At 41.6% G+C, this 15,618-nt stretch overlaps 1 protein-coding gene across 1 annotated transcript; it reads right to left on the bottom strand.

Moving 5' to 3' along the window:
• Positions 1 to 10,619: 10,619 nt before the first annotated feature.
• On the bottom strand, positions 10,620 to 11,375 carry LOC121870730. The gene has a single exon (XM_042372676.1). The coding sequence runs from the start codon at positions 11,373 to 11,375 to the stop codon at positions 10,620 to 10,622; it is 756 nt and encodes a 251-aa protein (XP_042228610.1).
• Positions 11,376 to 15,618: the final 4,243 nt, after the last annotated feature.

Here is a 15,618-nt window from a genome sequence, read left to right as displayed (position 1 = left end):
AGAAGGGTGAAAATATACCGTAAGGAGTTAGACCAAACGAATATTACTTAACATAACTATATTACACAGACATACAAAATATATATATACAACAATCCCTACAAAATAGTTATTTCCTACCGAACAGGAGATTCCTTACCACCAGGATCCCTTCCTAGGCCTAACTAAACGTGTCACTAATACCTGATACCCCTAGGGCATTGCAGAAGACTGGACAAGGCACTAGACAAGGGTCAAGGCTAGAGAACGAATAGACATGTCTACCCTATGCCACGGTTTTTCGCTACTGGGGAAGCGTCACCACGTGGCAGAGGAGCGCGTCTCATATCACATGATCCAGAACATTTGCTAGATAATTTATATAATTTATTAATACTACTCTTGATTTGAACTTAACAGAGTAACACAATGATGCATTAAATAACATACATAAATATACAATTAACCTAAGTAACTAAGAACAATAATAATATAAAAAGTGCAATTAACAAGTTTATAGCTTGTGTGAAATGTAGGAGTGAACATATGCCTCACGCAATGCGAGTTCTCGAGCGCTCAGGCACATGACATCTACCTACCCAGCACCACGAGCACCGCCATCTAGGGACGAAACCCGAGCATGACTACTCTTAATTACCACTCCTGGGTTTCCCTTCTCCATATCCTGGTTGTTGCGTCACCTCCTCAAAGTCTTCTTCGTCAGCTCCAGTTCGAGGAGAGTGGAGTTCACTCTGGGAAGTGACCACAGGATCACCTATCCTGGAAACCTACGGCACAGTGACTACCTACCGTCTTCTACAATACTCAGCCTTACTCGTCAGCCATCTCAGCTCCGCACTTAAGTATTTGTAATCTTATATTGCCTCCCACCTCCACCTTGCTTCACGATTGTTGTATGTTGTATAAATATGTATATACTATTAATGTTTAGGTTAAGTATGGTTAAGGGTAAATTATAGAAAGCTGAATATTTTGTTAAGGAATTTATGGTACTTTATTATACACAACAAAAACTCGCATCCTTTGTCTACCCTTTTATAGTCCGATTGTCTTTGTTTTTTTTATTATTGTTGCCTGTTGGGATCTGGGAAGACTTTTAACTATATTCTAAATCCCTAACTCGTAACACGATAAATAACTAGTGCTGAGGAGAAAGAAAACAAGAAACAACAGATGGCAACACCAACCACTGACTCTTTTAGTGATACCGGCCTTGAAATTTCATCACTGAATCGATCTAATAAAGGAAGCCTCGAAATCGAAGATGGCCGGCCCAAGGACCACCAAGGCGTGAATTTGTTTAAGGTGTAGAAGATGTAGCCAACACAATAACCACACCCTAAGTTATCGAGTTGCATGACCCAGTGTCAAGGAATAGTCCGAAAAGACTAGACAACTCGCTAACTGCACTGGCTAATTATTACCCTGGAATACGATCCGCAAATCGACCAACATCCAGGTCCCCAATTACTGTTCTGTAGAAAGAGGCAAATGGCGTAAAGAAACTTGCCCATAGTTTGACCCTGCCCGGGATCGAACCCGGATCCGTTCACTTGCTAAGCGAGCATGCTGACCATTACACCTAAGATACTGGGAACACACTTCATTAACTTGGAGACCAGTCTTTTGTAATTGAGATAAAAGTGAAGAAATAAACTCAATGAGTTCTGCTCCGACTTTTTCTTTAACAAAAACACCAATATTGTCACATCACGACGACCTCTCACTGGTGCCAAGAGAGTTTAAGGGTCTTTCATACTAGTTGACTGTTGAGAGGCCAGAACCATGAGCAGTTGAATGATTACTATAAGACCAGCAGACAACTACAGTACACTCTGCTGGTTTAAGGGGCTCTTTTTTTATATGTTTCATATTTATTCTATTTATTTTTCAATAGTTATATACTTGCTTATATTTTCTATTAATCTTTTTTTGTGTATATATTAATAATTTTATTTTCTAAGCCTTTCTGTCTATCAGTATATATCATTTATTTCTTTGTTTATATTTTCTAAGTTAATATTCTTTTCTATACTTATATCTTCTGTCAGATATAATATTGCATTTTCTAGATTTTACATCTTTTCTTTCTCTCAATTTATTATTATGCCTTAGTTATATTCTATACCATGGTATAGTCTGGGAAAACCATGTCCTTCTTACTATAACACTTATTATACTTACCACGGTAGCCTGCCACCACCCAGACTTTTATTAGAATATCGCATATCTCATTGAACTGTTAGGTAGCGTGCTAGCGAGCTTCTAGGCACATGAGTTACAATAGTTATTTTTTGAGAGCCAACGGTTAGAAGGAATAGAGCGGTGATACTCGTAGTTTACTAATTCAATATTTATTTACATAAGGAGTGAACAAGATGTTAAATAAGTACAGTCAGACAAGACTGGACCACTTAGGTCTTACTTTACAATTCATAAAATAGATCTTCAATTACTTATTACATCATTTAACAACTGTTATATTATTTCTTTGACAAGTAGCAAAATAGATCTTCAATTCTTGGTTACAATTTTAAACAATCATTATATTACTCCAATGTCAATACAGATGGTTATATGACACACTTGACAATATCCCAAATTAACATATGATTTATAACATCTTGTTATTTTGGAATGAACAACATGTCACCTTTCCCTCAGTTGGTAGTACATATGAATAATATAATCAACACACATAACACGTTACTACTGGTACTATCAATATTTATTTATGGGTTCACTACTCAACATGGGATAACTATATTTCTGCTAATTATCCCCAATCATATACAACAATAATGCTTTGGCCCATATAACTGTAAGGAATGCCCCAGGGTGTAACACTGGTGTCACCACAACAAACGAAGAGCGCTGTCAGGGTCGGTTGCAGTCAGACACACTGCGAGGGAGTTTGGGCTTAGTTCCTAGGGTACGGACTGGCACAATTTAATCGTGCCGAATTAACGCCATCATTGTAAGACAGCCAGTTCGTATGCAGTTACAGGTCCCCCGGTGACTGTTGGGTAATCAGCTAACACACACACTGTGCCTGAGATATGATGGAACAGCATCAGAGATGTGACAAAATAACTCAATCACAAACAATCTTTCGCCTGGCAACGACAAACGATATTTACGTTACATTAATTCTTTCACTGGGTAAATGATAATTTCACTGTTACATCATGAACACTGATATTCACAAAATTCACTAAGTTAAACTGACTTAATAAGGCGGGCGTGAGAACGTACACATACCTGAAATAAGATGGAACAGCGTCAGAGATCTGACGCTACTCCTCGTACACGAGTTTATATACGGTTAACTGGCAACTCAGGCCTGTGCTCTACACATGCCAGAAAGGCTAATCACGCAATGACAGAAATTACATTCAACTCAGTCGCTGTACATTTAACTATGAAAATCAATTCCATGGGTCAGGTGAATTTTTATGTCTATTTTTATAATCTAATCAGAAATTGAGCTTGCCAGGAAAAAATGAAATGGACGTCAAATACACACACACTAACAACACTATTTTCACAAGCCCAGCAAAACTACGAACAAGGAACTATTCACGGGGTACGTTAGATTTTGGAGATTATACAGTTTGACAGCATCTTTCAGGAGATTAATGACTTTCTTAAATAGACAACTGACACTAACTAAACTACAAACATCAGATTCTCTGATGTTTGGGCATCAAAATTATCTAATTTCATTAGTACTTATAAACTCATGGCTATCCCAAGGACGATATAAGGACACGCCCCTCGTACTGGCAGACTTGAACTCACTTACTTGACAAGTTTCACCAACAATAAAGACAGTTAAAGCTTTCAACTGTCTGTAATCAGACATATCTAAGTTGCCTTAACAGATACGACTACAGTTGCAATTTTTCAAATTTTGTGTCGTTATACTAAGGAATACGGAGTCTTGGGTGCACTCTAAGATTGAGGGAAAATGGAAGACTCAGACGTCCTGAAGCGATGAGAAAACGGATTCATCTGACTCAATATAGAAGGTATAGCTACATGTTTTGTGGGAGCGTAATGTTAATCATCTGATTTTACGTAAACTGACGTGTACGACTTTGGTCATTACAAAGCTTTCCCCTCCCAAAAAGATTCACATTATGTGATATAGCCAACAAAACATTTACAGTAATTACATAATCTTCAAAAACAAAATATACTGAAATACTTGGTTATTTGTCACTATGCAGACGACATATATATGTCACATAATTTTCCCATATACAAAAAAATGGCACACCAAATGAATAAAAAAAAAAAATTCTAGACAGGGGTAAATGAAATCATCAAAACAATACTGTCATGGACACATAGAAGAACATAGAATCATATATCAATAATACAGAACATAATATAAAAAAAATAAGATTGCCTCAATTATATTTTGGTACATCAAATTTGTTTTTACCTACAAAAATCCAATTTGAGTACAGGTAGTTTCAATTTAGGCGATTGATCAGGTATGTACAGTCAGCCAAAGAAGCACCGACCCCATCCTGGGTCTCTTGCTCGCAACTTTACCTGCCAATACTTGAAGGAAGGCTGGCTGTATGTAATGGTAATAATGATTGGTGGATATATTTTCGGCTGTATCACTGTCAGGATAAATATTAAAGAATCTAAAAGTAGCATTTTTACAATAATAAATTATTCATCGTTATTTAAGATCATGACAAGTTTCCAAATATTCGTATATTTGCTTAAATAATGAAGAAATTATATCTATGAATTGGCACTGCAACTGCAACCAGGGCTGCCACGAGATTCTCCAATAAAATTTCAAGAATATACAGTATGTTCCACAATTAATCTTGAATGTTTCATGAAGGAATTAATTGTCTTTACAATGTGAGCAATACATAATATATTTTGATCGTAAGTTAGAGAGCAGACACTGTAATAGACTCATTTGTCAGTCACGACATTGTATCTTCGTATATTATAGTTCTCAGTCAGTGTGTGTGTGTGTGTGTGTGTGTGTGTGTGTGTGTGTGTGTGAATTTCAGATTGACCCGGGATATAAACAATATCTAAGATATGTATTTTTATATAAATGATATAATAATGCAAATATTATAATGAAAATGTTATGTTTTTTTGTTAAAGGTTATGAGTGTATGCCATAGCGTTAATGGCATACCAGGTTATGACACAGGAGATCCAAAAACATTATTGTGTCTATTTTCAGAAAGAGGACCACGCCCCCGACTGACTACTAGGGATGATGATGCCGCCATAATAGCAGCAATCCGAATCAACCCGTTCTCCAACCCTGTCGCCATCAGAGAGGCGTTACACTTAGACGTCTGTGCACAGACTGTCAGGTCACGTTTGCATGAGGCAGGCATACAACACAGAGTCCCTGCCATAAAGGAACGGCTAACTGACCAACACCGCACTGGTCGCTTCCAGTTTGCCCAGCAATATGTGGGGGAGGACCCGGAGTTTTGGTCGCTAGTAGTCTTCACGGATGAGAAGACTTTTGCCAGTACTAACCACGGTAAAATTCATTTGTGGCGGCCAAATCGCACGAGGTAAGTAAGCTTAACATATTAACAAGTCCATAATGATTAAAATAAGATTTAGACCGTAGTTGTCGATATAGCCGTAAAACATCGAACAGCTCATTATACATTTTCAAATAAAAATCTTTAAGATTATCTCATAACATAAAAATTTCTTTTCAAGTATTATACCACAAACTTAATATAAGATGTAATAGCTTAATTAGGCCAATATTTTTACAGTATATTTGTATCGTATTTTCCCTTCCTGCAGATACGACAGGGCCCTCACGAGGTGGCTAGAAGTGGGCATGTGAAGCTGAACGTGTGGGGCTACATATCCCTGCACGGTATGGGAGATGTTTTCCAAATTCAAGGGAGGTTTAAGGCAAATAAATACCTAGACATCCTGCGGAATTAGTTCCTCCCTTCAATTCAGGAACGCATTTTCCCATTCCCTGCTGGACCAATTACTTTCATTCATGATAAATACCCCATCCACATAGCCAGAGCAGTGAGTCACTGTTTGACGGGCAGCAACTCCTCAGGCTCTTGGAATTGCCGAGCAAGGGATGCGACATGAATCCCATTGAAAATATCTGGGCAAGTATAATCAATTCCTGGGAGCCCGAGTTTGAGAGGACGCCGAACCAGCTGTTCGACCACGTGACAAGACAATGGGAGATTTTTTTTAACAAACCTGAGCCAGAAAGGCTAATCACGCAATGACAGAAATTACATTCAACTCAGTTGCTGTACATTTAACTTTGAAAATCAATGCCATGGGTCAGGTGAATTTCTTTCGTCTATTTTTATAATCTAATCAGAGATTGAGCTTGCCAGGAAAAAGTGAAATACACACGCAGTTAACGTCATTCTCACAACATAAGCGGAATTTCTAGACAAGGACCCTCTATAGGTATACGTTGAGATTTTGGAGATAAGGAGTTTGACATGTTCTTTCAGGAGATTAATGGCTTTCTTGAATAGACAACTGACACTAGCTAAACTACATACATCAAATTCTCTGATTTTGTACATCAAAATATCTAATTTCAGTAGCACTCAGAAACTCCTGGCAATCCCCAAGGACTATATCACGGGATGCCATTCGTACTGGCAGACTGGACACTCACTTACTTGACAAGTGTTTTTAACAATAAAGACAGTTGAAGCTTTCAACATCACTCACAAAGGTTCTTGAATGCTTCAACTGTAATCAGACCTATCTAAATTGACTCAAAACAATGGTGTTCTCTCTCTCATTCAGATTTACTTGTTAGAGAGGTTGGTTTCAGGAAGTCAGAGAAAATGGACGGTACCTAAGCTAGGGAGCAATGAGAAAACGGACGCCTCAAATGGGAGACTCAATAAAGAAGGCATAGCTACATGTTTTGTGGGCTACTGAGCGTAATATGAATCGTCTGATTTTACGTTTACTGACGTGTACGACTGTGGTCATTACATCGGAACTCACACACAAGCTGCAACTTTTTAAGAACTACTGTGATCATCGTGCATTGATGTCACAACAAAACTTCAACACCCTTCAAGAGCACATGGGGTAAACATTTACACATAAACGCAATTTCAATTTCAATTTCAAATGTTTATTCCTTGATAGAGGAAGCGGGAGCCTAGTGCTGTCACTAGGTACCCCTGTACAATGACACCAGAAGCATCTGGCAAGTGTGACAAGTATATACAGTATAAATATTATAAAGGGGCTTACTAAAGCCTAAGGAAGGAAGGATATTCCTTAAACACATAATCAATGTTATTTACAAAATATCTGGCCAGTATGGGGAGGATCATCGTGTCTCCGTCAGGGGGTCGTGGAGTGGTGGTCCAGCAGGCGTTACGGAAGCGTTGTGTGTGGGGACATCTTAGAGGTAGTGGATACGGGTGCTGCTGTTGGGTAACATGGACAGTCCAGAGTAGTTGTTCGTGGATAATGGTAGCCTCGATGCTTTTACAGTTGCTGTCAGCAAGAATATTGTCATTTGTTCTCTTGTCTTACCAGTGAAATCAAAGAATTATTTTTTTTTTACGGGGATTAGCCCACCCAGGCACAGGTCACTGACCCACATCGCGGCCTGAGGGGGGCAAAAATGTAATAATAATGATAATAATAATAATAATAATAATAATAATAATAATAATAATAATAATAATAATAATAATAATAATAATAATAATAATAATAATAATAATAATAATAATAATAATAATAATAATAATAATTCATAGTTATACAATTTTTAATAAAAAATAAAAATTTTAAAATAAAATAATAAAATAATAACGATAATAACAATAATGATAATAGCACTATAATAATAATAATAATAATAATAATAATAATAATAATAATAATGATAATAATAATAATAATAATAATAAAGAACTAAAAATAAATACAAAACTAAAATAAGATCAAAAGTGAGAAATAATATATGTATGTTGTGTTGTCAATAGTAAGAGAAACAATTGAGACCCTGCAATTGTGTGTAAATGACGCAGAAAGTCAGATGAGCAACCTAGGACTACTACATAGACTATGTTGGTGAAAGTTTTCAAGTGTCTTGAGGTGCCTCCTGCCATATAGCAGAGTGGGGAGGACCACTGCTCGATATTCATGTAACTTCGTAAATAATTTCAGCTCCCTACAACTGAAGACACGGGTTCGGAGTCTGTGAAAGGTTTTGAGGTGCACATCTGATCGGATGCTGAATCTTTTCATCGATGTCTGCGGTGGTGGACAGGTGAGAACCGAGATACGGAAAATGGGTGGAGGTGTGTCTGAAACCAGGGGCAGGATGAAAGAGAATCTGAGTCTTACGTACATTCTGCGAAGGTGTTCAGGATCTCCTGTAGGTCGCGTTCTGTGTGAGCGACAAGGGTGAGGTCATCTGCATACTAAAGCTCAGTAATGGACGCTGCTGATACTTTTGTTCCTGCCTGGAGTCGTCTTAAGTTGTAAAGACCCTTTTAACTGCCGACTGGTTCGACAGTTAGATAATGTCACGTCTTAAGGATGAGAGAAACCCACAACGTGGTCTCACTCAATATTTATTGATTGATATGGTCAAAACTCTTAAGGAATGAGACACTCATTAACTACTGATAACATTCCATTACATGTATACTGTACATTATACGTCAATTAGTAAATACACTATTCTGTATGGTTATTATCCAAATTGCCTTACACTATGCCCATACCTGTATGTAGTTCCCAACATTTCACCAAAATACAAACAATCACAGTGTTCTTTCACTCACGCGTGCGGGCTTATAGCTCCACTAACTGATAGTATCGCTAATGTGTGCACTCAAAGAGTGTTGGACGAATACTGCAAGATAGAGGCATCCCGTGCCCTATCTATGGTCATAACACACAATAATTTGTTGTGCATCCACACATCTGGCGAGGTCACAGGTCACGCGACCAAATGGGTTCAGAGGTCGCGGCGATAACACTCCCCCCGTTGGGCACATCCCCAAAATCAAAGCAATAAACGGCGCCTTCGAGGAGACAGATCTCGGTAACAGGTCAGAGAAACTCGTAGACAGCAGTGCGCACACGAACTGACGGACGAGCCCATCTGCACTAGCAATCGCTTCAACAACCCGACCAAGGGGCCACTTGCCGCGAGGAAGGGTTTCTCCGGTGATGAGAACAAGATTGTTGACTTTGAAGTTACGAACAGGCTGACGATGTTTTTGCTGCTTGCGTAGAATCGGTAGGTATTCCTTGGTCCAACGTTTCCAAAACCGGTCTGCCAGAAACTGTGCATGTTTACCACCTGCGTCAGTAGATGTCTTTCAGCGGGCATCCGCTGAGAGGAGGGACTGGAGCAGAGTCACGTCCAGGCATATGTAGTGGAGTCAAGGCCTCCAAATCTTTGGCATCAGTTAACACTGCAGTTATTGGGCGGCTGTTAACGATCACTTCTACCTCACAGAATAAAGTCTGTAGTCGTTCATCATCAACCACTTGAGACCAATGGTTACCCTAAGCACTGTTGGGATTTATCTTTCCCACATACCTCCCATATGTGATGCCGCAGGGGGATTGAACACCCACTCCACCTCCTTCTTCAGAAGATGTTGCTGTATGTATTTTTCTGCCACCCAGTTGTGAGCGGTTGCCCTGAGTTCTTTGCAGGCTCCAACCATGTTTGTGCCATTATCTGAGCGGATGCATTTAGGAGTGATCGCATTGATGAGAGCGTCGGCGTCAAGAGAGTTGAGCACTTCCAGATGGACTGCACGGGTTGTCAAACATGTGAATAGACACCCCTAGCACTTGGCTGTCTTGCGCCATTGTTTGGTCTGGAACGGACCAAAACAATCCAATTCTATTAAGGCAAAGGCAGGCTTTCCTGGGCAGGTTCCGATCTGCTGACAGCACGGCTTTCCTTTGATGCATGGACACCCAGTTGTTGCGACGGCAGACAGTGCATGCCTTGGAAATCTTATCCAACTAACCACGACACTTAGGTATCCAGAAATTTTGACGCAACAATGAAAGCGTGTGCTCCCTTCCAGAATGCCCAGCATGTACTGCATGTGTTTCTCGTACAATTAGCGTAGTCACCAGATGATCACGTGTGAGCAGTATTGGCCCATTATGTGTTACCGCCCATTCACAGTGCAGCCTACCTCCAACCCTCATCAGGCCATCTTCAGACATGTATGGTTCTAGACGATAAAGTTCACTCTAGCGTGTCAACCTTTTCTTTGCAATGAGCGTCATTTCTTGTTGGTACCACTCTCTCTGTATCACTCTAAAAATTGCTGTCGTGGCCTGGCGTAACTCTGACACACTTAACACGGTGATGTTTGCTGTTGGTATTTTATCTTTTAAGACGTTGATAACCCTCTGGATCCAAGCTACTCCTCTTTGAAGCTGAAACCAAGAGGAGTACTTTTCCCACAGGCACTGCAAGGGTTCTTTGGTCCTGTCTACTATGGAGGTTAGTAAAGTCACGTCCCTTTTCACTTCAGGAACGCCCTCGAGCTCCGTGTCAACTTGCGGTGCCTTTGGCCAATGCTCGGGAGGTAGCCTTATAAACCTTGAACATGGGTCCAACGACAATCCTCCAGCATCTGAGAAGCGGTTACTCCTCGTGTTGCATAATCTGCCGGGTTCTGCTCTGAGCTGACATGTCTCCATTGCCTCATGTCCGTGACTTCTCTTATAGCCGACACTCTATTTGCAACAAAGGTGTGGAAGCGTTTCCCAGTGTTACCAATATACTTCAACACAATCATACTATCCGTCCAAAACACAGAATCCGCTAGTGGTACACAGAGTTCATGTCGCACTGTTGTGTCAGCATGTGCTGCCAGTACCGCGGCACAAAGTTCTAGCCGTGGTATGGTTTGTTGCTTTAAAGTTGCTAGTCGGGCTCTGCCACACACAAAGGAAGAGTCAATTCTTCCTTCCCGGTCTACAGTCTTCAGGTAGGTGATGACTGCATAAGCTGATTGTGAAGCGTCGCAGAAGTGATGCAACTGAGCAGAAGCAGTGCGGCTCAGACCAACTTGTGTATAACAGCGTGGAATCTGGAAGTCCTGCAATAGTTTTAGGTCCGACAACCAACACTGCCACAAGACTAGGTTGTGGTCAAGAAGAGGTATGTTCCAATTTTCTTGTCTTCTGCACTCGTTCTGGAAGATCTTTGCCTTGATGGTGAAAGGACAGATGAATCCCAGCGGGTCATAGGCAGAGATTACAATGCTTAGAAGCCCCGTTCTTGTCATAGGCCGGATTTGGACTTTTGCATTTGCAGCAAACTGGTCCGTCTCCAAATTTCTCATTACTCCTAGGGCTCTCTGTGGGCAAATTGTCATAGGTGTGCCGCTTTTCCATGGGGATAGTGCTGAGTACTCCTTTGTGATTACTTATCCATTTTGTAAGCTTCAATCCCCCCTCTTAGCAAGAGTTCTTGCAGCTGGTGTGCCGTGGAGATAGCTTCTTCAGTATCAGTAACAGACACAAGCGAGTCGTCCACATAAAAGCTCTCTCTAGCTCTGGTGGTTGCTATGGAGAATTCTGATCCATAATCCTGGAAAGTTCTCTGCCATGCATAAGTAGCACAAGCTGGACTCCACACCCCTCCAAAGATATGCACTGTCATTCGGTAGGCAGTTGGGGTTCCCGACAGGTCTCCATTTCCCCACCAGAGGAATCTTAGGGCATCCCTGTGCACCTTGACCTGATGAAACATGGCTCCCGACGAAATCTTATGAGGACTCCAAAGAGTTTGTTGTTGAAGTCTGGTCCTTGAAGTACCTCGTTGTTTAGTGACACATTGGAAAATGTTGCAGTACAATCGAAAACAATGCGAGTCTTCTCTGGTTTGTTTGGATTTAGTACTGGATGATGAGGCAGATGCCAAGTTCTTCCAGAATTTGCTGTTAGTTCCCTTTTTGGCACCTTCTCCGCAAAGCCCTTAATGATTAACTGTTCAATTTCTGCAACATTTCTTAGTTTCAGTTCTGCATTTCTTAGGAGGCGTATTTTCAGATAATTCAGACGCCTGACAACAAGTGAGCTGTTGTCCGGTAGGTTAGGTGGTTCTCGCCGGAATGGAATGGGAAACTGGAAGTGTCCATTTATCATCGCACCTGTCGATGATCAGAGCTGGACGACTTTTTTGTCCTCCAGCGACACTGGTACATCAATTGTAGTTTTTTTAAAGGTCATCTCCAATTCCCAAAAGAACCTTACTTGTGCCTCTAAATTTGTCTCAGCAGGAGGGAGAGCCGGTGGTGAACCCATGACAGCAAGAGTAGGAACATTTTCATGGGCCATTGGGCCATTTACATCCATCCAAGTTGAGTGTTCACTGCAAATGGTGCTCCAGCTCGTCCTGTCAGGCACTCTAATGGAATCAAGGCTCTTGGACAGTCCTGCCCTATTAGTAGTTCAACGTTTTGAACACCAGACACAGGTGGTATAATTTCTCGAAGATATTCCCAATCCATTACATCCAAAGTTGACGCGAGTGAGTCTCCCAATGACGGGGGCAAGCGATCAATTACCAGTACACCTTGGAGTAATAGTGTACATTTAGACCTTCGCACCTGCGTGCCTTTGACCTTCAAGTCTATCTTCAATGTGTGTGTCGTTGTTCTTCATGGGTTAGAGTGTCAATAAAGAGTGACACTGGTTTTCCAATCGTCTCTAATCGCTGCAGTAGACTTTTCGCATAGAAGGACCGATTACTGCCGGAGTCCAGGAGTGCACTCATTTTTGTCGTGCGCCTTGAGTTCGACCCCTTTACCTCCACCTCCAACAGTGGAAGAGCCACCCTGCTCTTCTTTAGTCATTGACTGGGTCCTGCTTTCTCCCTCTTGGTTGACTCTCCAGTGGTGTCCCAGTATGGTTTCTCACGTCTGCCTACATCTTCATGACCTCGTGACCTCTTGTCGTGTCGTTCATGCCAATCATCTTGTTGTGTAGGTTCCGACCTTTCTGTCTTGATGCCGTGGTTCTTCTTGATTAAGTAGTCACTTGTGTCCCAAGTCCGTTCATCACGGTCACGAGACTAACTTATATCTGTTTCTTGGCTCTGGCGTCTATATTCATACCTTTCCCTTTGCCTGGACTTGGGAGCAGAGTGTGACCATCTAGAGTGTAACTCTGAACATCCATCAATGTCACACTGTGAGTATCCCGTCAGACACGCATTGGCCTGGTGTCCCTTTCTGAGACACAGAAAGCAGTACTGCAATCGTTGTACAGATCGGGTTCTCTCAGTACTGCCATAGTACGAAACTTGTGGCATCGATTCAAGTTATGATCTTTTGAGTGGAGCAAGCAAGCCTTGCACTCTGCGCCTGTAACAGCCAGTCCTACAGCACGCCTGCTAGTATTATTGCCGGCCTATCGTCTAACTCTGGCTCCCATGTTTCTGTGTATGCCTCTCTCACATTTCCAGTACCAGCGGCCTTCTGCATGAGAACCCAGAGATGTTCTAACCCTGGTTCCTTTTCTCCTTGAGCTTCGAACTCCTTCATTTTGCTTCGGCATTTCTTGCGCAAGTGACTGGGTAACTTCTCAACTAGCGACTTTTTCTCCAGCAGATTGTCAACTTGCCACAGTGCACCATGGGGCTCTAAGTCACAGATACATACATTCAGCCTGTCTGAATGTATGTATCTGACGGGGTCATCATCAGTTTGTGAATCTGTTCACGAATAAAGGCATCTTCTCTTCCAAATCGTATTCGCAGTGTTCTTAGAGCCTGTTGATAGCAGTTTTCCACAGTACTATATGAGTATAGGTGGTCTTGAATTTCTTCAGAACAAGCCTGCAGGAGGATGGGCGTCTTCTTAGGATCAGACTTCTGGATCTTGTCTACAGCATCATTGAAGCAATGCATAAAGCTCAAATAGTCGCGACGGCTTTTCCCTTTGAAGGTAGGAAGGCGTATGTCTCTGGAGTGTAAGGCTGACATAACCCTGTCCAGCACCTCCCAAGGTTCCTTAGTCTTTATATCTGCAGACTGTGATGGTATAACCTTATCTTTGTCAATAGTAGACTCATTCTTGGGTGTGGTCCTTATGACCGTGGTTTCTTCCATGGCTCCTCTTTTCCCTCAGCGATTGATCCTCCCCCGATGAGGCCATGCATCTGCTTCAAATTTGCTCTGTTGGGTCTTCTTGACCCACCAGGCTTGACAATACCCTTTTTGAAGATGATTTCTACAATGTAGCTATCCAGACCTTCCATCAATGCACTCCACCAATGGTCGCTGGTTTCTGAGTTTCGGCTAGTTCCTGGTTGGGGTGAGTCGTGCCTATCGCTGATAGTTGATACACTTTCCAGTTCATCTTGCTCTTTCGTCGTGGGGCCAGCGAGCAGTGGTTGTCCATCATTTTCCACATCTAGATCGATTTCTTGTGGCCACTCATTGTTTTCTATGTCCGCTATTTCGTCCAGTTGGAGGTGGTCGTTTGTGATTTGTGGTGGTGTATGGGCACACTTCAGCTAGTCCTGGCAATAGCAGCAAGTACACTGTTGTGTCTGGGGAACTAGTACAACTGTGTTTTGGGAGTTGGTACAAGCGCACACTTTTGCTGTGCCTTGGGGACTGTTACAGGCGCACTCTTCTGCTGTGCCATGGGGGTTAGTACAAGCGGACACTTCTGCTGTGCCTTGGGGGTTGTTACAAGCTCACACTTCTGCTATGCCTTAGGAGTTGTTATGAGCGCACACTTCTGCTGTGCCTTGGGGGTTGTTACAAGCGCATCTACTGTGCCTTGGGGGTTATTGCAAGCGCACACTTCTGCTGTGTCTTGGGGGTTGTTACAAGCGCACACTTCTGTTGTGCCTTGGTGGTTGTTACAAGCGCACACTTCTGTTGTGCCTTGGGGTTGTAAGAAGCGTCCTTTTAATTTAGTCGAGTATATTAGTTGTTTTGTGAGTAGCGCCGACAATCATAAACCTTTTACCTATACACTGACGAGGTCTTAAGACTAGACCAAGTTCATATCACCCTTGCAAACTGTGCAAAAACCAAAGATCACATGAGATGTGTAATCCTAGCAGCTCTGTTCCATCACACGATTCTAGCAGATTAAATCCAATTCATTATTGATACATTATTGCAGGGGTTCTCAACCAGGGGGGAATTCCCCCCAGGGGGGGAATTCAGATTTTCAGGGGGAGAAAACTGATTCGGGAGCAAGAGATATGTTCGATGAGAAATCAATCACAGAATTTTGGCCCTTGATGTGCGATTCCTACCCAAAAGTGGCAGAAAGAGCTATCCGTGCATTGCTTCCGTTTGTGTCGACATATCTTTGTGAGTCAGGATTTTCAACTCTGTTGCAAATTAAAACCAAGCAACGTAGTAGATTAGAGGTAGAAAATGACCTGCGTTGTGCCCTTTCAAGCACTCCTCCGCGTATCCCAGAATTGGCGAAGAAAAAACAATCACAGGTTTCTATTGACTGTAATCTTCATCTGAATAAAATTAATTTCAAATTTACAATATCCTGGTATTCTATTGAACTTTTTGTTTATTGCATTATGCTTCAGTTTGGTCTGTTA

The sequence above is a fragment of the Homarus americanus genome, unplaced genomic scaffold (genome assembly GCF_018991925.1).
Source record: "Homarus americanus isolate GMGI-L3 unplaced genomic scaffold, GMGI_Hamer_2.0 scaffold32583, whole genome shotgun sequence".
Classification (NCBI taxonomy): domain Eukaryota; kingdom Metazoa; phylum Arthropoda; class Malacostraca; order Decapoda; family Nephropidae; genus Homarus; species Homarus americanus.
Note: the sequence above shows the minus strand (reverse complement) of the source record. Positions and strands in the feature narration are given on the sequence as shown.

Coding starts and splice junctions, on each gene's coding strand:
- LOC121870730 (XM_042372676.1), bottom strand. CDS start 11,375: ATGAGAAATTTGGAGACGGACCAGTTTGCTGCAAATGCAAAAGTCCAA.